Source organism: Gossypium hirsutum, chromosome A08 (genome assembly GCF_007990345.1).
Source record: "Gossypium hirsutum isolate 1008001.06 chromosome A08, Gossypium_hirsutum_v2.1, whole genome shotgun sequence".
Lineage (NCBI taxonomy): Eukaryota > Viridiplantae > Streptophyta > Magnoliopsida > Malvales > Malvaceae > Gossypium > Gossypium hirsutum.
Genome location: NC_053431.1, coordinates 9,863,371 through 9,889,962, shown reverse-complemented (window position 1 = coordinate 9,889,962; position 26,592 = coordinate 9,863,371). Strand labels below are relative to the sequence as shown.

Sequence of the window (26,592 nt, the reverse complement as noted above, 5' to 3'; positions counted from 1 at the left end):
TATAATTTAGATTAGATTATGAAACCGTGAATAAAAACATTTATATAACAAAATTATAAAAATTTATAAAAATCAAATATGACTTTGATTAAACGGATAAAGTTAATTTATTAAAAAGCATAATAATTTGGATATAAAAATCAAACCTAACGTATTATGTGTATTTATTTTTCTAAATTTATTAAAATACAAAAAAAAAAAAAATATTCTCCAAATAACATTTCTTACATGGTAGAAAAAAAGAGCTTTTGGTTTTTTTTTTATTTAACTAAACTAAAATTCAATTGATAAATGACACTAACTCAATCAACTTTTAATATGTAAACATAATGACAAATTTATTACTTAGTGTTAACATATTTTGTCAATTTGACACTTTTTTTTTAATTAAATTTACCCTTCAATCTTTAAAAAAATTAAATTTAACCATTAATCTTTAAAAAGAGCTAAATTGGTTTTTTTAATAAAAATATTAACTAAAAAGTAAAAATTTTAATCACAACAGCTTACATAACAATCCACATAAACTTTATATATTTTTTAAAATTTTTATAATTTTATGAATTTTAAATTATTTGTTAATATGACAAATAATGTCATTTTATAAAGAAGAACACGTAAGTTGTCACACCTTAAAAAAAATTAATTAAAAAATGATTTTATTCTTTTTCTAAAAAAATAATAGTTAAATGTAAGCCACCTTTCCTTGTATTTACGTTCTTTTTCTAAAACCAAACGTCATGTCATGTAACCATTAACTGTGATCACTTGGGGCAGAATACAAGCATTTCTAAGACAAGTGATAAACAAATGGGATTAATGCAAAAATTTTAAAATCTAATGAATATAAATAATTTTAATTAACATTTAATCAGTAGAAACTCCATAAACGACTGCTGCTCAAAGACGTAAACAACAGTTTGCATTGATTGATTAGCTATATTAGAATGTCAAACTTTTAGTTACCTCTCTAACTTTACCTTGGGGATTTCATTATGTTTATTCTAGCAGATTTTAGACCTCAAATTGAGCTAGAAGAACTATCAAAAACTGAAACTATCTAATTATTATAGCTTTTACAGGATATATACTGGATCCTTCATACAATCTATATGAATAATGATGAAGGATAAAACTTCCATAGTTATGGTTCTAGCCTCCAGGTAATATGAGATTGATGTTTGAAATGAAAAAGCAAGAATAGAACACAAGTAACATGACAAAACGTAGATTATAGTAGTTCAATTGCGTAAGCTATTGTTTCTTCTATCCATGAGGCATTTACATATTATATTTCGATAAACCATATATCATACAGACTGCACAATACAAATAAAGAACCAGAAGTATCAACAGACATAATATATGAATGGCCAGATTATTTACGTGTGATTAACTGCAATAAGCAGGGGATTTTCTTACATTTACAGTTGAATTGGGCACATAACTGTAGTACTGAAATCCAATGGTTGCCGGAATGGTGGCTTTGTGACAAGGCACCTCCAGGTCTTCTTCCTAGGATGATATATCTGCATGAACAATGTCCCCGCCCTTTTCTGCTGTCGTGACCGTCGAGTTTCAGTTGAATCAATTCCATTTACAATTGTCATTACATGTAACTCCTCGTTCAGGACAACTAAACCATAAGAACTCTTACAAGGAGCTCTCCTTGGAACACTGCATTCCTTTTGCCAACGATTTGAAGCCATGTCGTATCTGCACATAGATAAAGCAAAAATGACTGCCATTTTACCCAAGAAGAACATAAAGGCAAAAAACTTCAAATTCTGTCTTTCCTTCAAAAAAGAACATCCAAAAGGGAAACTAAAATTGCAGAGAATGTTTATATAAAATGCAATTGTTGTTGATGGGAGAGGGAATCATACAGTTCAATACAAGCATCTAAGTAAATAAAACCTATCAAAAAGAGGCAAATGCCATAGGAGATTTATCAGCTTTCTAACAGAAGAGATAAGACAATTATCTGAAACTGGTAATTAGGCTAAAACGAGCTCACATGCGTCTACGTCAAGGAAATGCTGAAATGTAAGCTTATTCTCTCAAGTAACCAAGACCTAGCAAGCGGTTAGGGAGAAATACATTGATAAAATCTGTGAAGAAGACAGGATTCTAGGTATCAAATGCGGACCTGCCAAGTGGGAAAAAGTTTTTTTTTCCCTTCCTTTTTAATGATAATATTAATAAATTATGGCAGTAGCATCACAATTATAAAATATAGTTTGTAAGACCATTAGAAGTTTACAGAGTTTTAAAATCTTGATGCATACAGCTTATATTTTTTCCTCACAAAACACACGAAGTTATGAAGTTCTGCTATCAAAATATTGTAAATTCTAGCCAAGTTAAAACTGAACAGAACACTCCAAAAGATTTGGACTAGCCATTATCTGCATCCGTCTATAGATACAAAAATAATCAATATTTGAACTGGCTGTGATTTTCACTGCTGAATAATGCATACGAATTTAAAACATCAAATCTAGCAAACCAGATGGTCGGTCACATCCTCACTCAAGTTGTTCAGTACACGAATCAATTAAATAGTCGATAGGATCTAGTAACTAATCAAACAAGTACCAGTGATTAAAGTGAAATATACTAACTTGACAAGTACATTTGAAGGGAAGGATGGTTCTAATCATTACCACCAAAAAGAAAAAAAAAACAAAAAAAAAACACATAACGAATCAATGTTTTGGGCTATGTTGTTGCAATATATAGTTGGATACCAATGGAAACACAATGTGCAATTTGTTTCAATATTTGAATTTAGTTGATAACGATGCTTTCATTACTGACAGATGTAATGCATCAAACTTTGATATAAGAATACAGCTCCCCGACCACATAGTAGAAACCGAAACAAGATTTTTAGTACTCACAAGTGACAACAATGTTTAATCCTAGCAAAACTATCAACTCATTGATACACTTGGCAACCTTATAATACTATCTCTAATATCCTCAGTTAAAAGCAACTTTGCAAACATGCTAGAATTCCACAATTAATTTTTCCAAGAAAACAATAAATTCGATGTTACCTACATAATTGTTGTTATCTAGGAAAAAGAAGTGTAATTTACCTGAGGATATCATTATCATCAAGCATGAAAATAGCAGGAGGACTACCCCCATCTTCATCCTCCACCATAACGATTTTCCCAAACCTAGGAGTCTCCCCTGCCCCCCACATATCCCCAAGTTCCCTCCATTTCCCACCACCATTTCCCTTCAATTCCATCACCAAAGCATCCTTATAATACTCGTCCACTGGAAAAACTCCCGAGACAGTCCTGGAATCTCCATAGCCTCCCATCACCCAAAACTCCCTTTCTTCCCCACCTTCTCTAACCGCAAACCCCACGCAACCAGCTCGAAACCTAGGCAATCCGTCTAATGCTTCCCACTCATCTCTTTCCACGTCGTACCTCTCCACCGAACATATCCTACTCCCAGCAGCCCTAAACAAGGTGTGGCGGGAGCCACCCCCGGCTACGATGATTTGGTCAGCGCTGGGAATCGCAGCACAGGCGAAGCTCCCGCGTGGGGAAAGCATGGGAGCGAGGCGATCCCAAGAGGAAGTAAGGAAGTTATAACGAAAAGCGGATGAAGAAGGAGAAGGACGGTCTAGAGGGAAAGAGCGGGTGTCGAAGAGGGAACCGCCGAGGACGTAGATGTGGGGGCCGAGAGAGACGGAAGTGAAATTGCAGAGGCCGTACTCGTGGGGATTGCAAGGCAGGGGAGGGAGCGGGCGCCAGGCCAGGTGTTGGGGGTCGAAGAGGAAAGGGGAAGAGATGTGAGGATCCTCGGGGAAGATGCAGAGGAGGTGAGAGAGGGAGCGGCGGCGATGGTGACGGCGGAGGGAGAGGAGAGTTTTGGACGAGAGGAAGATGTACCAGGGCTTGCAGGTGGGCTTGAGGCGGCAGTGGTGGGAGTATGGGAGGAAGGAAAGGATAAGGGCAGCAACGTCGTTTGGAAGGCCGGGGATTAGGGCTTGGTCTTGATCGATCTGGTGAAGAAGCGTGGATGCTGTTGATGGAGGAATTGGCATATTTTATTTTTAATATTCCCCTCTGCGACAATTGAGTTTCAGTTCCAGAAACTAAAATCGATTAATTTCCCAGCAAGCAGCTGCTACAGCTTGTACCTTTGATTTACTTTTACCTTATTAAAAAATTATTTTCCATAGATGCAGGAAAGTAACAGCTCCTATATGCTACACTTCCTTGACACGTACAAGACGATATCGCACGCAAGTATCTAAATTGTAATAAGTTCAAGAAGTAGATAAATAAATTAAAGGATTAAATATAAAAGGGTAAATTGCACCAACAGTCACCTAACTTTAAAGTAGCTGACAAAATAGTCACCTAAGTTTTATTTCAGTCACTTAAGTTTTGAAAAATAACAAAACAGTCACTAACGTTATAAAAAAGTGACGAAACAGTCACTGACTAACAGTTTCTGTTAGTGTGTTAACAGAACAGCTGATGTGGCAAGTTAACTAGTTGATGTGGCCAGTTAACTTGCCATGTTGGATGAAAAAAGTTAAAAAAAAACTTAAAAAAACCTTTTAACAGAAGAAGAAGAAGAAGAACAGTTACTGAATCTGCCCTTTTCACGTAAATTAAGTACATAAGCTCATTGAACAAAAAAGAACAAGATAGGTTTACAGTTGTTTTACCAACACAATGATACAGCTGCTTACAAACAAACAGGCAGGCCTTTGCCATTTACAAAGAACACAAACAAGACAACATAAATACTATCAATGAAGGGAACAACAATTTTAGAAACACGAAAGTCGGTCGCCAATCCTCCCAATATTAACTCTTACTACGGGTATTCTGGAACTGCAACTTTGGACTACTAAAAACTATGGAACTGTCTGCAGTACCAATGGCTTGAAGGAGATGTCTGCGGTTGTTCGAGAACTCATCTAATTCTTCTGCATTCACAAGCACGACCTACCAATGTCTTTGAATCTGTTTCTCCCCCATAGCTAGAGAAGGATTTCTCATCAAGTCAATGGATCATTTGGAGGTTTCTTTGTACAGTAGCGTCTTATACACCAAAAGCAGCAACATTGGTACTATATGCCCAAGAAATTAGATATTAGCTCAGTCAACTGAATTGTAATGCAAGAAAGATTCCTAATAAAAGGGGGTTTCTAAGATATTAGCTAATCTTTTATCGGGTGTTCCCATTACCAAAGCCTCGACTCTGCATCAAACTTTTTGCCTGCTTTACATACTTTGTAATGGAGAATGCTCTTCAACAGGCTGAGCAGCCCTATAACAAGTACAACACTCACTATTTGCATAATTCCTTTCATGTCCATTTCCAATTAACTAAGCAATAAAGTAGCACATGAAGTATTTTTGACGAGTAACACAAATTAAGGAAATGCAAATATTTTCTAAAGTGAAAAAAAAGCAGTAACTGTAATAAGAAACTCGATTAAGGAAACTTTACCATAATTGTTCAAGAATTTCTTGTGGCAATCGTAGGCGTTGAGGCTGCGAAAATGAGCTTAGTACTGTCTTAATGCCTCCAAACTCTAGCAGCGCCGCTATATACTCTCCTAAAAAAACAAACAACTCCTCCACCTCTCTTCATCTTCAACCTTTTTCATTTCTATGGCTGCTCCTTTTCATCGTCTCACTTCAGGTAACTATTCTCTTTATGGCTCGTGTCGTCCCTTTCTACAATCGTCTAACCCATTTCCCGAAGCTAGTAATTTTTCTTCTTCTTCTTCTTCTTCTTCTTCTTCTTCTTTTTCTTCTTTTCCTCCTCCTCCTCTTTCTTTTTCTTTTTCTCTAGCCTTAAAATGATGCTGGGGGGGCTATTAAAGTGAGTCACCGGCCAACTGGATGATTTTTTGACAGCAATGACGCCGTCACTTACCACATCACTTTGCCGTGACGTCTGTGACGGAAAACGGCAAAAAGGACTATTTTGTAACTTTTCGAAAGTTAAGTGATTAAAATGAAACCTAGGTGACTGTTTTGTCAGCCACCCCAAAGTTAGGTGACTGTTGGTGTAATTTACCCAATATAAAATTAGTATTTGAATTTATCTATTTATCTTATATTAATACATATGATTTTTTTTGTCCAAAGTTGACACCTGAATTTTTTTATGTCCACTAATTTAGTATTTTTTTTTAACATCGCCAAGTTAGAAACAAGTGACAAAATGAAATTGTGACATGTGACATAATGGCATCATGATGATCAATATGTCACTTCTTTTTTCTTTTTATTATTTCCTTAACCCGTTTTTCCCTTTTCTTTTATTCTTTCCCACTTCCATTTTATTTTTTTCTTTTCTTCTTCTTTTTCTTCTTCTTCTTCTCCACTTTTTTCCTAACCCTAGTTGTCGTCAACATGCACCACAATCACACTTTGACGTTGTCACCGACGTTTGTTTTCCAGTCAACTTTTTCCTCCTGCTCTTTTATTTCCTTTGAGCCGTCACTGATCGAAGAAGCACCAAACGATCCACCTTTCCTTTCTCTCTCCCACTTCTCCTATTTTTTTCTACTTTATTTTTGTTTTTAAAGCCCCTAGTTGTCGCTTCACTACCACTTCTCTCCGATGTCGAACCGACCCACCACCGTTGAATCATCTTGGACTATAGCTTCTCCTCATCACATCTGAATCTCGATATGTTGATAGATTACAGTCAGAAGCCAACTCTTCTTCAAATCAACTGAAGTAGAGGGTACTGCTCGAAGGTGCTGCTCTGTCAGACCTTTTCTTTGACTTTTCTCGGATGAGTCTTTCGCACAAGATGAAGACCGCTCTTTAGAGCTGCATTCGTACATTTCTTTCAAGTGAGCCAGTCCAAGTCCAAGGGAGAAGTCATTTTCTTCTTGTTTGATTTTATGTTATTATGGATTGATGGGTTTTGTAATGATTCTTGTTCACTTGTCTATTCATAACTCCCACTCATTTTCTATTTGATGTAATTTACTCTGTTTGATGTTTTGAAGGGGTATGCAGTCAACAAATTTGTAGAAATAACAAAAAAGGTTCTTTACTCGTTACCCAAAATTTTTAAAATATGGCATTGATTGATTAGTTTCCTTTAAATTTACGTTTGAAGGTGTTTAATTTAGAAGTAAATGGGCATGCATTGGTGACAGATGAAAACTTGAAGAGAGGCAGTTCATTACAAGAATATGAAACCTAAAAGAAAAATGATAATGGTTCATATTTCAAGGGAAAGTTTTTAAATGAATTAAACTCCACTGGTTTCTTCGTTTTTACATTTCATTACTTTTTATCTTGAAATTTTTAATACTATATAGTGATAACACATATTTATAAATATAGCAAAAATGAGGATTTTGGTGGTGATTGGATGGTGAGAAAGTGAGGGAAAATTTAAGGGTTTTTTACTGCAAGAAAGATGAAGTAAAAAAAGGCCTAGAAAACGAAAAATAAGAAAAGAAAATAAAAAGGGAAGAGGAGGGAAAATAAAAAATAAAAAAGGAATTATAAAAAGGATGCCACGTGGCGGCACACGATTGGTTAGCGTTGCCACGTTAGGAAAAAATTAACACCGTTAGTCTCAGGCACCAAACTAGAAAAAAAGTTCGAGTGCCAATCTGAGACAAAAAAAACCATAGGTACCAATCTGGGAGAAGTGAACAAGTTCGGGTACCAATTTTATATTTAACCCTAAATTAAAATATTTAAATTTTGTGAGTAATTATCTAAATTATAGAATTATTTTAAAGTTTTATATAAATTTTTTTTGGTTAATTAGGTAAAAAGGCCAATTTTGAAAAATAATGAGGAAACTAAGTTGGTTTTTTCCTAAATTTAGGGAAATAGGCCGATTTTGGAGAAAGAAACAGAAACTAGCAAGAAGCATTTGTCTTTCTGATTTTTTTTGTGTTTTGGGTGTTGGAAATTTAGGGATAAATTTATTTATGTTTGTGGTTTAGGGAGAAATTGTGATAGTTTTAAGGTATGTTTGAGTTACGGTGATGCAATAGCGCTCGAAGACTTACACATTTCATTTCTCATGTGGGGAGTGCACCATCACCTTAGAAGATGTTACATTGCAACTCGAGCTTCCAGTTCACAGTGGTTATACGGTCATGGGTTCAAGTATAACTAGGGCTCCTAGTTGATGGTGGTTATGCAATCACAGATTCAAGTATAACTCGAGCCTCCAGTTGGCGGTGGTTATGCGGTCACAAGTTCAAGTTTCATGCCATCGGAAAAGAATACTTTATAAACCCCAAACATAAGTTTGAGATCATAATCATAGGGAAAAATGGGGCTCACCAGTATAATCAACTTATTCTTTTTCTCCATCAAAGTAGTATCCTTAACCTCATTGTCCAGAATTTATGTCAGAGGTGGTGACAAGAAGACTTTCAAGAGGGAGTACAATGACGATGGAAACAAGCTAAAATACGACTCGTGGCGGCAACAATTGTAGTTACTAATGAGTTCTCTAATCAAAGTAATCGTTGTTGCCTTGAGTCGTGTTTCAACTTTTCTCCACTATCACTATCACTCATTCCCTGAAAGTCTTCTTGTAATAGCCTAATTTTCAATGGTATCGAAAAAAGTGGTTTCAAAACTCCATTTTTGTAGACCAGGCCAGTAAATATTAAAAATAAATATTTACGGAGTTGGTATAAAATTTTATTAGACTTTGGTCCTTTATTTTTATCTATTAATTGTTTAATTAAGGTACATGGACTAAATTGTAAAAATCTTATCGCTATAGATTTTTAATTAACAAAAGACCAAAATAGAAATTAAACCATTACAGATGGACTAATTCTGCGAATATCAGCTATGGTCTATCAGATAGCCTTCTTGAATTGTTTCAATACCAAGATGAGTTTCTCTTCTTGCTCAGTAGTTAATTCTGCTGAAACAATCACAGGAAGAGTAGAAGAGTTACCTAAATAAACATATTTTCAATGTAAAGGAAGTACCTTGAGTTCTAATTTAGGTGGCTCTCGATTACCGCTTTTGGTTGGGCATAATCCATATTCTCTAACTCCAAAGATTCAAAGCGGGATTGCAAATTAAATTCCCTTTGATTAGCTTCTAACAAAACTAAGTATCCATCCTCCTCTTCATCATTTAGAGGATTTGATGTCAAAATTTGTTCTAGTGGATCCTCAACATAGTTGAGTTCCTTCTCCACGATTAAATCCTCTAAATCGGACACTGCAAAACAATCATCAATTGTGTCAGGAAATCGTATAGACTTAAAAACATTAAATGTTACCTAGTTATACTGAACACGCATAGTAAGCTCGCCCTTCTGCACATCAATAAGGGTCATTTTGGTTGCTAAGAATGGTCTTCCTAGAATGATTGGCACTTCTTTGTCTACTTCAAAGTCTAGAATCACAAAGTCAACATGAAAGATAAATTTGTCTACATGTACCAATATGTCCTCGATTTTTCCTTCTGGATGAGCTAAGGATCGATCTGCTAATTGAAGTGTAACCGTAGTAGGTCTAAGTTCACCTATCCCTAACTTCCTAAATATTGACATGAGCATCAAGTTGATACTTGCACCCAAGTCACGTAGTGCCTTACCACAATATGTTGCTCCAATATTGCAAGGTATGGTAAAACATCTAGGATCCTTCAATTTTGGGGGTAGTTTGTCTTGAAGATATACACTGCATTCCTTCGTTCGGGTTACCGTCTCAAATTCTCCAAGCCTTCATTTTTTAGACAAGATATCCTTCATGAATTTGACGTAGTTTGGCATTTTTTCAAGTGTTTCAACCAACGGGATGTTGATATGAAGTTGCTTGAGTACGTCTAGGAACTTCTTGAATTGAATTTCCTGCTTCCGCTTCTGAAGTCTTTGAGGGTAGTGGTGGAGGTTTCTTTACTGGAACTGGTTGATTCGTCTTCTATGGTAATTCTGCATCTAACAGAGTTGTTAGTTGATCAGAATTAGCTGGTTCAGAAGTTACCTTGTCAAATTTTGCAGATCCTGGTTCTTATGAAACTGGAATTTTAATACTCGGTTGAACGTCCTCTGAGTCTTAAGCATCAGCTGGCTCCTTTTGAACTTCAACGGTGTTAGGATCTAATGTTTTTCTGCTCCTCAATGTCAATGCTTTACAATACTCTTTCCCTGGATTCCTCGGATTCTCTGTATCACTACGTAAAGCACCTTGTGGCCAATTTCTGAGTTCAGTTGCAAGCTGGCCCATTTAGTTTTCCAGGTTTTTCAATGTAGTTGCTTGGCTTTAGATTAAGGCATTATTCTTGGCCATGTATGCCTTCAACAAATTTTCTAAGCCATTGGATGGTTCAGCTTGGGTTGTTTTCTGAATTTATTAGGGAAAACTAAGTGGCTGGGTCGATCTAGGTTGGGCATAAGTATTACTGTTCCATCCCCCTAGTTACTCTAGGAAAAATTCGAGTGGTTTCGCCATGATGGGTTATAGAAATTGGATTGCAGTCATTGCCTTCCTCGATTTTGATTTTGGTTACCCATTAATATACGAATTCTGGGTTCAATAGACATTTTTCAAATAAATTTCCTTCCCCACAACAGACACAAGCTATATTTTCAAATTGATTTGGTGGCTGTGCTGCAAAACTATTAGACCCATTAGTAGTAAAATTTTTAACATTGAGGATATTGATGATACCTGATATGTGAGTAAAGTAAGTGCGTATACTTCATGTATTCTAGCAACTCGTCTTCCTGACGTTGCTCGATTGGTTGGCCATTGATAATTGTTGCTAGCAATCCTCTCAATGATTTTATAAGCCTAATTATAAGACTTAAAAATGAGAGCACCATTAGCAGAAGCGTCTACTACCATCCTCGTATGGGAATTGAGACCATTATAAAATGTCTCAAGTTGGATGCAATGTGGGATTCCGTGATGAGTGCACTTTCGTAATAATTCTTTGTACCTTTCTCATGCCTCATACAAGGACTCATCATCCATTTTTTGGAAGGCAGTGATCTCATTTCTCAACTTAGCATTCTTGCTAGGAGGAAAATACTTCATAAGGAATCTTTCTGCTAACTCTTGCCATGTGGAAATTGAATTTGTTGGTAATGAGTTCAACCAGGCTCGAGCTCTCTCCCTTGGTGAATACGGGAATAGCTTTAATCGTAATGCATTTTCGGGTACTCCAGCTAACTTGAAAGAATCGCTCACCTCCATAAACAGTCTTAAGTGTAGGTGAGGATATTCGGTAGGCATTCCACTGAATTGACCCACTGTCTGAAGCATCTAGATAATGATTGGCTTTAGCTCAAACTGTTATGCCTCAATTTCGGGTCTCCTAATACCCGGATTAAGATCATTAAACACTGGCACTGCATACTGTCTTAAAGCTTTACCCCTATCATCAACAATAAGGATAGGATTTTGAGCAGGGTTTGCTCCGTTTCCTTGATTCGAATTTTCGAAGTTCATCTTTTCGGTCCTTCTCTGACTTGCTTGTCTTATTCGCCATCGAAAAGTTCGTTCAATCTCAGGGTCTACAGGGAGTAAATTAACAATTCAGTCAATACTCATAAACACCTGAAATAATCACAGAAAAATTAAATAAGTTAAAATTTGAATAGAAAAATAAACCAAAATGCAAAACTAACAAATTCACAAATAATGACTTTTTAAAACAGTCTCCAGCAACGGCGCCAAAAACTTGGAACGACGGAAATGTGCAAGTGTACACAATCGCAACAAGTAATAAAGTGACAAGTAAATGTCGAGTTATCGTACCCACAGGGACTATGAAAAAAATTATTTATCAATGCTATTTAAAACACTTTGGTGAAAAAAAAATATTTCGTTTGAAGAGGGTGATTATGAACTAAGACTTTAAACTAAATAAATAAATCTCAAATGCATAATTTCAAAATACGAGTTTAATCAAGATGACATAATTGTGTTAGATTAATTACATTTCTTAACTTAGAATTATTAAACTCATGTTTATATTGTTACGAATAAATTCACGGCAACTCAGTAATTTGCTAACTTATGAACATACTCACCTACCAAAATCCATTCATCTATTGACTATATCCCTATGTCAATTCAACTGATTAAACAAATCTTAATAGGCAAATATGTTATTGCACATACATACTTATTAAATAGAAATAATCTCTTGTACATATCCCTATGTTAATTCAAACGATTAATTAAATCTAATAAGCACATAAAAGACTATATGAGGTAACAAGGTATCCCTACCTCGAAACAGTTTAATCACAATAATCTTGCAAGTTATGCAAGGCAATTCCGTTGCTAATTTAACCTTCAGCTACCTTAAATGATTAAACATGCATTGATTAAGTACTAATAACTAATTTATTAGCTACCTCACAATTGTAATGTAAGAGTAACTTAGTCATGATTTTACTTAACTAAGCATCTTACCGAAGCCTATAACAATATAAACACAATTTCAACAATTTTAGCAACGAAACGCAATCAACCTAATAATAATTACATTCAAGCTAAATTGATTAAATTAATCATTCCAACAACATAAATATTTATAGATATGTTCATCATAATAACAACAAAAATTAAAGAGATAGGGAGCAAGAATCAAATCCGTTGTTTTTTCGTGGCTTGACTCGTTTGCTTCTTTCTTCCTTCTCCGTTGTCCTCGTCAACCAAGGCTACTATGAACACTTAATTGCTGCTCCAAATGGCTGACGAATGCCCCTTTTCCAAGAGGAGAAATCGCAAGAGAGCAAGAGAATTTTGAATGGAAAAGAAGAGAGAAAGTGGAGAGAAGAGAAAAATGTAAATGCTTGGGATGTGTTTCAAATGATCAGCTTAAGGGGATTTTTATAGCTAAAGAGGGCTGCTAAAAATAGCAAAAATTGGCAGCCAAAGAGCCTTCCCTTGGCCGACCACACATGTGGCAAGTTTGATGATTTCAAACTTGCTAAATTAAGCTTGGGGCAAATCTAGAAAGCCACCATTTGTGGAGGGGTTTGAATGCTATTTGAACAAGTCTTTAAGGGCCTCTTTGCAAGCTAAATATTCAGCCAATAAGCTGATTTGGGTTAGCACATGGGGCAGTTTTGGGCTGTCCATTACTTGGTCGGTTCGGTTCACTCGGTTCAGCTTAACTGGACTACTTTTCATAATTTATTAATACTAATTTATTAACCCAAATTAAATTGGATTTAAATTAAAATTAATTATATTATGAATTAATACACATAATTTTGGATAGGGGTGAGCAAAACTCGATTCGACTCGAAAAAATCGAAAAAATTTTTTGAATTTCAAGTTAAACGAATAGATTTATTCGAGTTAATCGAGTTATTCGATTCAACTCGAATTTTTTTTGAATTTCGAGTTCGAATCGAGTTGAGTTTTCGAATTTGAATAACTCGAATAATTCGAATATTAAACTATAATATTTTACATTTTTACCCCAAACTCTCAAACCTTTTTACTTTCCTTCAAAACTTTTACCCTTTCTCATTTTCCCCCCAAAATCACATTTTTCCATTTAATATATTTTTTAATTCCAAAATACATAGTGACAAGATTCTGAAGATAATTGAAACAACTAAGCAAGAAAAGAAGCTAACCCGTATATAAAAAATTAATAAATAAATTATGAGGTGATGAAAGTTAATAAAAATTTTAGTTAAGGTGGACAAATTTTATTACGATAGGTGACAGTGGTTATAAGGACCCAAAATTATTTTTTAAAATTTAACTCGAACAAATATATTCGATTTGATTCGATTCGAATTTCATCTCACTCGACTCGATTCGAGAAAATTTCAAATCAAATTAGGATGATAAAATATGATTCGTCAACTCGATTAACTCAAAAATTTTTTCATTCAATTTGGTTCAATTCGATCGAACGCTCACCCCTAATTTTGGACCGTCTTAGGCTGAAAATTAATTCACCTTGATACTTCAAATTGCTTCTCAGTTTTGTACTTCTAGCAGTGTCTACTGAGCCATTTTTCACCCTTTGTGTAAATCTGTCAAAAATAACCAAAATTCATCAAAATTAATTATAAAATTAATTAAAATTAAAAATTTTCATATTTTAAGTACACTTTAATTATTTTATAAAAATTAATTATTTTCCGACAGGAATTTTATCGAAACTACATGAATTTAAATTAAAAAGGGCATGAAAAAGTGTGTAAATTTTCGTGTTTCCACTTCCCTAACCACTGGCCTACTAAGTGATGCTTGGTAGGCAATACCAACATCAGGTTAATTCCTACCTAAATGACTTCCTAGGGTCGTCAATCTTAGGGTTTAATTGCACTCAACTAGATCCAACCAATCCAAATTAAACTCCACCTGTCAATCAATTAATTAGGTTAATACAGTTGAAACATGCGAAATATGTATAAAGCATAAATTGATTCTAATATTTATACAAACATTCAATTAACAATATTAAAGAAATAAATATAAAATAGAATAAAGGAAAAAGATGCTTATGGATTTCATCAATGTAAAAATGTGGCCCCGAAGCAATCTCCACTTACAATCGTCTAACGTTGGAATATTATCTTCCAATAACACGAATATAAAATAAACTAAGTAAAAAACTAAGAACGAAATAAAAACCTAAGAATAATTTTTATCTCCCTAAAATTATGTGTCTAGTCTAGTTACAATGGCATTTATCGAAATATTAAAATGCCTAAACTATCCTTGAAGTTCTTAAGGTTCGATTAGGAAAAATACTTTTAATTTCCCTAAAAACGCAATTGTCACGTATAGGGATTTTTGGGCCGCGCAAAAGCCGTGTTGCAATATAGGCCTGTAGTGTTGCAACATAGTTCAGTGTCACGACAAAGCAGAGGGCATGTCACAACATAGTAGACAGTTTTGCTCCAACACTTATTTTTTCTTCTATCTTCAGTGTCACAACTTAAGCAACAATTTCAGCTCAAATATACATATTTAGCTCTCGATTTGTCCTACAAGACCACATAACCTTATTTAGATATCTAAGATGTAATAAAAACTACTAAAAAACATAAATCACTACTTCAAGCATTAAACCATAGATATATACTAAGTTGATTTGATTTACTATTAAACAAGCTACAATTACGCGTAAAAAGAGATGTAAATAATACTGTAATTCGTGGCAAATCAGTGATGTAGTTGCTTTTTACCTTTAGTGATACAATCCACTTTATCAGTTTTTTTCTACTTTGTTCAACCATCCTCTATAGCTATCCAAGCTCTCTCATCAATGAATTTCACAAATGCCCTCATTCTTACTTTCTAATAGGTGTAATTTGCAACATCAATTAACATAGGTGGTATAGTAGTAGAGTTTCCTTTTCTCATGGCCCTCATAGCTTACCAAACTTTAAGATCTCATCAAATATAGTTAGTGTGTAGCTCTGATACCAATTAATAGTTTATTAAGTTTGATAAACAACTTGGTTTAGTTTGTAGACTCACCCGATGTTGTAATATAAGTTCTGTCTAATAGTTGCGACAAAAAAAATAATACAATAAGATAAAATAAAAATAAAGATTTGGAATTTGCTGAAGCAATTAAATTAAAAAACCTAGCTTTGCAGAGCCTTACTCAGAGAACGAGTCCATTATACAAACTTCAATAGTACAAATTTTCTTGACCTACTCAAGCCATAAAGATAATTGCAACCACAAATATATGTACACTTAGCTTACGCTCAACCCAAACCTCTCTATAGAAGGCCAATAAACATACTTAAAGTTGAGCACAATTAGCTCTCAAAAAACACATAAAGAAAGTGTTTTAAATAAACAAATTAATGATCACAAAATACTTAGCTCAATTCCACACAATATGGAAGAATAAACTCTTCCTTTATAGACATGTAGCTTGGGTGCAGAGAGTTGATAAGTACTTTAGTAAATCTCTAAAAAAAACTTATAAAATAATCCTCCATAATTCGATTATAATCTCTTTCCAAATAAACTCTTGAAATATCTTCTCATCCTAATTAAAAGATAATCACAAAAGGGACGAGATCATAAAATTCATATTTTGAGGACTCTCAAATCTCTTATTCTAGTTTCCTTTTACAAAAACTCTTATTTTGTTGCATAAAATTCATAATAAATATCACTAAATGAATATCTTACAAGTCAGGAACATTCAACACACATGATAAGAAAACAATTTAAATCTAGATGCAAAACTAGACAAAAAAGCATGTTGCAACATACTTTATATCTTCAAAGTATGACAAAGAAAGTTCTAATAAAATTATATAATATTAATATAAAAATATATTTTTTAAAAAATAAAGAAATGTGTTATTTGGGTGGGTCATGGTGGGACTTGGGCCAATATTTTTTTTTAAATCAAGTCACAGTTTGGCCCAACTTATAAACAGGTCTAACTAAAAAGTCCAAAATCAATCTTTTTGTCCATTAAAATGGACATTAAATAGATTGGTTTAAATATGCCAAAAGTCTTTTTACTCTTTTTGAAATTTAAAGTTTAGAACCTATACTTTAATTTTGAGACGTTGAGTCTCTATCCTTTTTTATTTAAAAATCTTGATCTCTCATCTAATTTTGTCATTAAAGTTAACAGTGTCAAATGTAAAATAACTTTTTTAGCCCTCAACATTTACATTTTTTGTCAATTTGGTCCTTACCCTTTGAAAGCACATAAAAGTTTAAAAATTAAATTTTTTTCATATTTTAAATAAAATTTAAAAATATATATTATTTTTTAAAAAAATATGAAAAATAAAACTCTTTAAAATTCAAAAAGAAAAAAATGATTTTAAAAGTATAAAAAAATTCAAAATTCAATGCTATCTAAAGTGGACTGAACCAACTAGTTGGACTGGGAACTGGCTGGGGAATTGATTTGATGAGAGGTAAAAAAATTGGTTGAACCACGAATTGGAACAAATTGGTTGAATCGAGCAAACAAAATCAATTGAACGATGTTGAACTAATCTGACCAATTAGTTCCCAAAATGATTGGTTTGGCTGGTTCAAGGTAAATAAATTATTAAAAAAATTAAAAAAAATGTTAAAAATTATAAAAATCAATTCAATTGGGTTTTTAGTCCGATTCAACCAGTTAGTACTGGTTCGTTGGTCAACAATTTTTTTACCTCTCATGGACTGATACCCTAGTTGGTTCTTGGTCCAATCGATTCGGTCTGGTTTAGATAACATTGTATTTTAGAATTTTATTATTTTAAAATTATTTTAAATAATTATTTTTATTTTTGAATTTTAAATATTTTTTATTTTTCATATTTTTAAAAATTTTAAAAGTTATAATTTTTAAATTTATGTTTAAAATAAGATTTTTTTTGTTAAAAAAATATGTACTTTTAAAGGGTATGGACCAAATTGATAAAAAATTGTAAATGTTGAAGGCTAAAAAGATTCAAATTTTTTTAAAAAAAAAGAACTGGTTGAACAACAAACCGGTATGGACTAGTTGAACCGGGATGAAAAGTAGTTGAATTAATTTTTATAATTTTTTAATATTTTTAATTTTGTAATAATTTATTTACTTTGAACAGGTCGAACCAATCGTTTTGGTAACCAATTTGTTAGACCTGTTTGAAATCGGTTCAACCAGTCATTCGTGGATCAATTGATTTTTTACCTCTCACAAGATTGATAACCCAATCGATTCTTGGTCCAGTCCCGTGTAGATAACATTGAATTTTGGAATTATTTTATATTTTTCAAAATCATTTTTATTTTTTAAACTTTAAAGAGTTTGTATATATATATTATGTTTTATTTAAAAAATGAAAAAAATATACTTTTTATGTAACTTTTAAAGGATAATGACCAAATTGACAAAAAAATGTAAATGTTGAGAGCTATAAAAGTTATTTTACTCTTGGCATTGTTAAGTTTAACGCCAAAATTAAACTGAGGGACCAACATTTTTAAATAAAAAAATACAAAAATTCAATGTTTCAAAATCAAAATATAAGAACTAAAATTTAAATTAAAAAAAAGTACATATATTTAAACGAATAGATTCAATTATTAGTACTTTCCGTTAAGATCAGTTTTTTTTTTTTAAGTCTTTTTAACTTAACTGACCATTACACACTTACTACAACCCTGGGAAGGAGAAGAAAAGTGACTCAAGTTCAGTTTGGTCTTGATACCTAAAACAAATAGCGGCCATAGAAATAAAACCAAGAGTGCATGCGTACGCCAGACCTTTTGATAATATGTATGATAAAACTTAGTTAAATATATATCGTTTAAGATTAACATCGATAACATACATGGATGGCAGATTAATTAGCAGATTTATTAATTGCTGGATTTTCCTTAAGGTGACTAAACCAAAACTGTGATAAGATGTTTCTATTAATGTGACACAACAATCACAACTTTCCCAAGCAAACACTAATTAGTAATAGTAATCAAATTGTAATGATCAATTAAATCTAATAAAGGATCATTATAGTCAATCATGAATCTGATTGTGACAAAAAGATGATGTGTTTTCCATTAACTATGGTGGAAAAGAAAGGTTTTACTTAATGACAAGTGCCAAGTACAAAGATATACACTATTTTCTCCTCAATCATTATATATTCTGCAGGAAGGTTCCTGCACCTTTCCTTACCAGTGTGATCATTAGCCTTAATTTCAATTATATAGTGTGTAAATATACGCATTTATCATTAATTGAAGAGCCTATATATTTTATAACCATGGACTGATTGACACATCTGTAGAGCCTCTCTCTGCTTACAATCAAAGGTTCATTTAGAGTTTCCCAAAAGACTATATATTCCAATGCATCAAAAGTGTCTTGTGTGTGTATATACACATAAATTCTCACTTAAATTTAATATATATGAGTGAAAATACATGCAAAGGGGAAGAGAGAGGTGACAAAAGGGAGTCTACTTTTAAGGAAAAAGTTAGATGAAAGCAACAAGAGAGAGCTTAAAAATGGCAGACAAATAGCAGATAAAATATACCAATTACTGCCAACTAGAGATGGATATCCACTAACCTCAGCCGGCTATCAACCAAAGCTGATCTGCCTGCAAATGTCTATAAGACTTTTGTCTCTCCCAACATTTCTTCACACAACTCATGTCCCTTGTCTGACTTTTTCTCCTCATGTACTTCCTTCCAATTATAATGATAAACCCTTAATCTCCAAGAAGTGATAAATTTCCTGGTGAGAATTTGAGTCTTAGTTAAGAATTTCCATGGAAGCCAACCATCTTGAAGATTCAAAGAGCTCGAGTGAAGAGACTGATAAATCAGAGCAAAGCATCGATGATATGCGCACCGGTCGTCGGTCCTACGAGTGTGTGTTTTGCAAGAGAGGGTTTTCCACAGCACAAGCCTTAGGTGGGCATATGAACATCCACAGGAAAGATAGAGTCAAGAGCAGGCCTAGCTCGGTTCCTATAGTTTCACTTTCAGGCAACAAAGCTGATGATAAGAATTACCCAAGTTTTAGACCTTATTCCTATCCGCCAATCCAAAGCTATCAGCCGCATTACTCCATTGCTCCTGAGGTACATGTAAGTTATCAAGCTTTTCTTCCAGTTTCAGGTTGGGGTTTTAGGCTACCCCCGCACACGGCTCAACTGTTTGTAGACAATTCAAAGCATCGGAATCCGTTTGGCGAAGATGATCATGAAAACAAGAAGGCTGATGGATATAATGATAAAGAAGATGAATTAGACTTGGAGCTTCGATTAGGTCATGATCCCTAGTATATATATCACTATATATTCTATATTAAATACTTATAATAAAGAAGTTTCTCAATGTACAGCAGTTGTGGATATATTCTTTAGAAAGCACACGAAATAAGAAGAATCATTACTTACATAAAGAAGAAGGAAAAGGGGGTTATTTTTATGCCTAATATATACTTCAAAGTTCAAAGATGGAAGGCCCGCAAGATGGATTCTGTAAGATGTTCTTTCTTATGTGATCTTTTGCACAGTCGTCATGTTTAAGTGAAGTTTCAAACTTGAAATATTTTCATGTGAAATTAATTATTAGTAGAAATGGAGCTTGCTTATTGAATTCTATAATTGTCAGCTATTTCCCAATTTGTATCGTTTCTGAATTTCCACAGGAAACCCTAATTTCTTTTTACAGAAGAATTAAAACGGAACAATAAAAACAGTGGACAAAAAAGCGATCAATCAGGCTTTGCCCCAATTCATGTAAATTTGGTTGAATATGGAAAAATCTCTTGCTTCAAATAGATGTTATAGATATCAAATTTGCAATGTACATTTTCCTTTTAGGCTAATTTGAACACCCAAGTGAATGGTTTGGTGATAAGCAATTGGATTTTTTTAACTAAATACAACTTTGATGTCTAAATTACAAGCTTGGTAGGGAAATTTTGATGGGATTTCTCTCACTAGGGTTTTGAATTAGGTTCCTGGTTCAAGCATTTAGGGTTTTTTCTTTCAGCTTCACTCAAATTAAAACCTAGGTTTGAGTGCCGGACCCATCTAGAAAAATGCCTTTCATTTCAAAACTTTTTACTATATATTATACACTCCCCTTTCGTCGTTATTCGTCCAGACGAAAAACAAACAGTTCCCTTACGTTGAGGATTTTTTTTTCCTCGATCAAACTTCAAATTATATCAAGTAAAACAGCACACTACAGCATGCATGACTTGACAAGAGCAGCACAGGCAATTAGCAGCATGAAATCCAAGTCAATTGCAGCAAACCTAATCAATTCAAACCAAAATTTAATATTGCATAAATATTGTTTTTAGAATGGATTTTTATAAATTGGATTTGATGAAATATTATATACATTAATTCTTTTTTCGGCAATAAAATTTTTAATAAGATAGGCAAAAATTGTCATGCTACAAGCTAAGAGAAAGGCAATGCACCCAGCAAAAGCATACATAAATTGATTTTGTTACACAAATCGGGGCTATAACTTCTCCATTTGTGTAACCTTATTAGGTCGAATTTTGTGGATAAGTATTTCTTTATATTATCCAAAAGAAACAATGAGTTGCTACAAACAAAAACAGTAGCGGTTAAATAGTAGATCACTCAATTATTCTCTAATCAATACAAAATCACATGTTTACTGTCCCTATTTATATTTTTCCCCATAATCTTCTTTCTCACTATATCTCTAATACTATTTACAATGATCATTTCACTAGCTTGATGCCATTTAAAGTGTCTCTTGTTTCTTTCTCTCCAATATCATATATACATGTGCATTCCATGCTATTCTCAAAAAAAGAGTAAGAAAAGATTTCCTTGTATAATACCCAGGCCCACGATAATATTAAACTAAAATTTAGCTACACTCTTGAAACTCCAAAATAAGAAAATAGAATAATTTAAAAAACTAAATAGAAGACTCAATTTTGGTTTGATGCACTTATCATTTACTACATAAGTCTTTATATAGACCTAAAGTCTTACTGCTTTTGTTTTTCTAAGCAATGGGGGATATGAGTTTTTATATGAACTCACAATCCCTTGCTTTTTTATTCCTAAATAATGTGGGATTCATTCCCCTACTTAAATAAAACTTAAGACTAAACTTAGTACCTAAAGAGTACTCACCAAAGTTAAGCTTTTTACAATATAAACATCGACAAAATATATTTTTCAATAAGTTGGGGTTGATATTCAACACTCCCCCTCAACACCAACTTTCACTATGCCAAACTGATGATAGAAACTTTTGAGCTTGTCATCACTCAAGCCATTTGAAACAAGTTTGCAGTCAACTACACACAACTTCATTTGTACTCCGACAAATTTTGCAACTTCGTCTTATCACCTGTTGTAATAGCTCGTTTTTTAGTGGTGCTGGAAACGAAGGTTTCGAAACCTTGTTTTTAGATTTTTGAGTCCGTAAATGCTATTATATAATAATATTTACGAGTCAATTATAGTGTTATATTGAATTTTGATCCAATAATTTTGTTGAACGAATAGCTAATTAAGGTACAAGAACTAAATCGTAAAAATGTAAAAGTTAATCACTATAAATTTTTATTAGTTAAAAAGGTTAAATAACAATCAACCAAGGGCTAATATGGCAATTAGGCCATTTTTAATATGGTGGACGGTTAATATCTTAAATTTAAGTGATTTATGTGTTAACTTTAATTAAATTATTAAAATATGTTCAAAGTAGTAAAATAAAACATAAGTTTATCATCTTTTCCTTGTTTCTTCTTTCTTCACCGTCAAAAAAGAAAAAAAAGGAAAAGCTTGGAAGCAATTTTTGAAGTTCAAAGCTTTGCTATTTTGCATGGTAAGTTTTTGGAAGCTATTTTTCATAAATTTTACGTTTTTAAGATTGTAGTAGCTTAATTAAGCTAACCCGTATGTTATTTTTTAAAATTTTTAAAGTTTCAAAATGTTTTCATTGATTCATGCTTGAAGTTTGAGTGTTAAATAGTTAGATTTCAAGCTTAGATATGAAAAATGACTAATTTGTAAAGTGAAAATTGTTGATTTTGGTCATAGAGACTAAAGTGTAAATACTTTGAAATTGACATGAAATTTCTATAATTATTCATATTAGAGGTTTTTAAAAGTATGAAATTGAGATCAGTTTCGAAATCGAAGCTCAAATTTGAAAGTTATGACAATTTTGATTTTAGGGATTAAATTTAGTAAAATCCAAAACTTGAGGAAATATTCGATAGATGAAATTGAACTGATACATAACTATAGTAGGCTGTTTATTGATTTTTGGTTTTGATAATTTAATTGAATTATGATATAGATCAAGATTTAAACCAATCGAAGGATAACTGTAGAAAAGGGAAAAATTGTCGATTAGTCCTTGACACTTTATCAGTTTCTGTTTTTGCTAGGTAAGTTCATATGGTATAATTATTATTTGATCCTTATGTATATCATATTATGAATACGCGTAAGCTCTAGTGAACTTTGAATTGTATGCAAATTAGTACTAAAGAGTGAGATTGGGATTAAATTGAAAAAAAACCATGAATTTACATGATGGAAATTACCTTGATAAAACTTCGCAAATGTATCGTACATATATTTACATGTTGATTTTTGATGATTCCGAGATCCAGCATTTGTTGCGAACTCGAAGATACATGTGACACAGGTTTAGCTTAGACGAGTAACTTGATGTCGTTTTATAAGTTTAACCCAAACAAGCAACCTTTCATGTATATACAACCCTGACTAGGCTATTTGATGTGTCGATAAAAGGTTTAGCCTAAACGAGTAACCTGACACAAATGGATATGTTCAGCTCAGACGAGCATCATGTGTGATTAGTACAAGTGTATACGAGTTCTTTTACAGTGTTTCATTGGGTAACTTACAATATACGAAATATGGACATTGAACAACATGTAATGTGCTTATTGATCAAATGTATTAAAGTAGAGAATTTAATGAAAAGTTGAGTATATACATATGATTGAGTTGAGGTTAAATTGGATTTAGAAGATATGAAATGTTATGCTTGTACTTGATATGTTACATAATTGAATGTGAATCAGCTCACCACTTTTGTTTTTTCTAAGCAATGGGAGATATGAGTTTTTATATGAACTCACAATCCTTTGCTTTTTTATTCCTAAATAATGTGGGATTCATTCCCCTACTTAAATAAAACTTAAGACTAAACTTAGTACCTAAAGAGTACTCACCAAAGTTAAACTTTTTACAATATAAACATTGACAAAATATATTTTTCAATAAGTTGGTGTTGATATTCAACACTCCCCCTCAACACCAACTTTCACTCCGCCAAACTGATGATAGAAACTTTTGAGCTTGTCATCACTCAAGCCTTTTGAAACAAGTTTGCAGTCAACTACACACAACTTCGTTTGTACTCCGACAAATTTTGCAACTTCGTCTTATCACCTGTTGTAATAGCTCGTTTTTTAGTGGTGCTGGAAACGAAGGTTTCGAAACCCTATTTTTAGATTTTTAAGTCCGTAAATGCTATTATATAATAATATTACGAGTCAATTATAATGTTATATTGAATTTTGATCCAATAATTTTGTTGAACGAATAGCTAATTAAGGTACAAGAACTAAATCGTAAAAATGTAAAAGTTAATCACTATAAATTTTTATTAGTTAAAAAGGTTAAATAAAAATCAACCAAGGGATAATATGGCAATTAGGCCATTTTTAATATGGTGGACGGTTAATATCTTAAATTTAAGTGATTTATGTGTTAACTTTAATTAAATTATTAAAATATGTTCAAAGTAGTAAAATAAAACATAAGTTTATCATCTTTTCCGTGTTTCTTCTTTCTTCACCATCAAAAAGGAAAAAAAAAGGGAAGGCTTGGAAGCCATTTTTGAAGTTCAGAGTTTTGATATTTTGCATGGTAAGTTTTTGGAAGCTATTTTTCATAAATTTTATGTTTTTAAGATTGTAGTAGCTCAATTAAGCAAACCTGTATGCTATTTTTTAAAACTGTTAAAGTTTCAAAAAAATTTCATTGATTAATGCTTGAATTTTGAGTGTTAAGTAGTTAGATTTCAAGCTTAAATATGAAAAATGACTAATTTGTAAAGTGAAAATTGTTGATTTTGGTCATAGAGACTAAAATGTAAATACTTTGAAATTGACATGAAATTTCTATAATTATTCATATTAGAGGTTTTTAAAAGTATGAAATTGAGATCAGTTTCGAAATAGAAGCTCAAATTTGAAAGTTATGACAATTTTGATTTTAGGGATTAAATTTAACAAAATCCAAAACTTGAGAAAATATTTGATAGATGAAATTGAATTGATACATAACTATGGTAGGCTGTTAATTGATTTTTGGTTTTGATAATTTAATTGAATTATGATATAGATCAAGATTTAAACCAATTGAAGGATAATCGCGGAAAAGGAAAAAATTGTGGAATAGTCCCTGACACTTTATCGGTTTCTATTTTTGCTAGGTAAGTTCATATGGTATAATTATTATTTGATCCTTATGTATATCATATTATGAATACGCATAAGCTCTAGTGAACTTTGAATTGTATGCAAATCAGTACTAAAGAGTGAGATTGGGATTAAATTGAAAAAAAGAAAACATGAACTTACATTATGGAAATTACCTTGATAAAACTTCGCAAATGTATCGTACATATATTTACATGTTGATTTTTGATGATTTCGAGATCCAGCATTTGTTGCGAACTCGAAGATACATGTGACACAGGTTTAGCTTAGACGAGTAACTTGATGTCGTTTTATAAGTTTAACCCAAACAAGCAACCTTTCATGTATATACAACCCTGACTAGGCTATTTGATGTGTCGATAAAAGGTTTAGCCTAAACGATTAACCTGACACAAATGGATATGTTCAGCTCAGACGAGCATCATGTGTGATTAGTACAAGTGTATACGAGTTCTTTTACAGTGTTTCATTGGGTAACTTACAATATACGAAATATGGACATTGAACAACATGTAATGTGCTTATTGATCAAATGTATTAAAGTAGAGAATTTAATGAAAAGTTGAGTATATACATATGATTGAGTTGAGGTTAAATTGGATTTAGAAGATATGAAATGTTATGCTTGTACTTGATATGTTACATAATTGAATGTGAATCAGCTCACCTTGTTGTGATTATGTTTTGATGTGCTAGGTAAATTTGATTATACACATTAGTTTAACCTATGTATTTGTTAAATGAGGTAAGTTAATTGTTTGTATACATATAAGTTTACTAAGCATTCCAAAATGCTTACCCTGTTGCATTTCTTTTCCTATAGATTTTGACTTGTGGAATGTGATGATCGGATCGTCGAAGAGATCACATTATCCATCTCCTGATTCAGTAGATTTTTTATCGTTTAAAATCGATTATACATGTCATGTACTTAGAGTTGTCATGTTATATTGAAATGCCAAGTTTGATTTGAAACTTTACTTATTATTGAACTTATAATGTAAGTGGAAAATGGTATTTGTGCACAAGTTGAGTAATGTGGTATAATATGAATGTTTGATATCAATAGTTGCAAAATTGGTCATGAATTTAATTGAAAAAATGAGTGGTTAAGTACATCAAATGGCATAAATAGGTGTGATGTGAATTCGTGTCAATTGTGGCATATTGGTTAGATGTTTAGAAGGATGGTTATATGTTATGTTTTAGATTGTTTTGTGAAGGGTTTTAAGGAAATATATGGTTTAGGAATGGAAAAGGACCAAAATAGGAGAGTTTTGGTATTTTTGGCAGTAAGGTATCGATACCTTAAGTAAATGTATCAGTACTTTCCATTTTCAGCTAAATTTTCAAACATCGAATGTCAATTTGGTATTGATACAGGAATAAAGTATTGATACTTGATACCAGAGTATTGATACTTTAAGGGTATCGGTACCATTGAACTTATATTCTAAAGTTTTACAAAATAGAATACCAAAACAGTATCGATACTAAAATAAGATATCGATACCTAATGATAATTATCAATACTTCAAGACTAGTATCGATACCTTTTGATTTAACTTGATTTTATTGAAACATCAAACCTAAAAATGATATCGGTACTTACCTTGGTATCGATACC

The 26,592-nt window shown here is 32.6% G+C and overlaps 2 protein-coding genes and 1 non-coding gene across 3 annotated transcripts; 2 read left to right on the top strand and 1 right to left on the bottom strand.

The window, feature by feature from the left end:
• Nucleotides 1-1,217: 1,217 nt before the first annotated feature.
• LOC107894538 (F-box/kelch-repeat protein OR23) lies at nucleotides 1,218-4,278 on the bottom strand. The gene is made up of 2 exons (XM_016819825.2): nucleotides 3,105-4,278; nucleotides 1,218-1,716 (listed from the first exon to the last, which is right to left on the bottom strand). The coding sequence occupies exons 1-2, from the start codon at nucleotides 4,070-4,072 to the stop codon at nucleotides 1,425-1,427; spliced, it is 1,260 nt and encodes a 419-aa protein (XP_016675314.2). The 5' UTR covers nucleotides 4,073-4,278; the 3' UTR covers nucleotides 1,218-1,424.
• A 6,635-nt stretch (nucleotides 4,279-10,913) lies between these two features.
• Nucleotides 10,914-11,020, top strand: LOC121205805 (small nucleolar RNA R71). The gene has a single exon (XR_005900879.1). It is a non-coding gene; the product is annotated as a small nucleolar RNA R71 (small nucleolar RNA).
• A 7,890-nt stretch (nucleotides 11,021-18,910) lies between these two features.
• Nucleotides 18,911-20,063, top strand: LOC107952431 (transcriptional regulator SUPERMAN). The gene has a single exon (XM_016887686.2). The coding sequence runs from the start codon at nucleotides 19,237-19,239 to the stop codon at nucleotides 19,750-19,752; it is 516 nt and encodes a 171-aa protein (XP_016743175.1). The 5' UTR covers nucleotides 18,911-19,236; the 3' UTR covers nucleotides 19,753-20,063.
• Nucleotides 20,064-26,592: the final 6,529 nt, after the last annotated feature.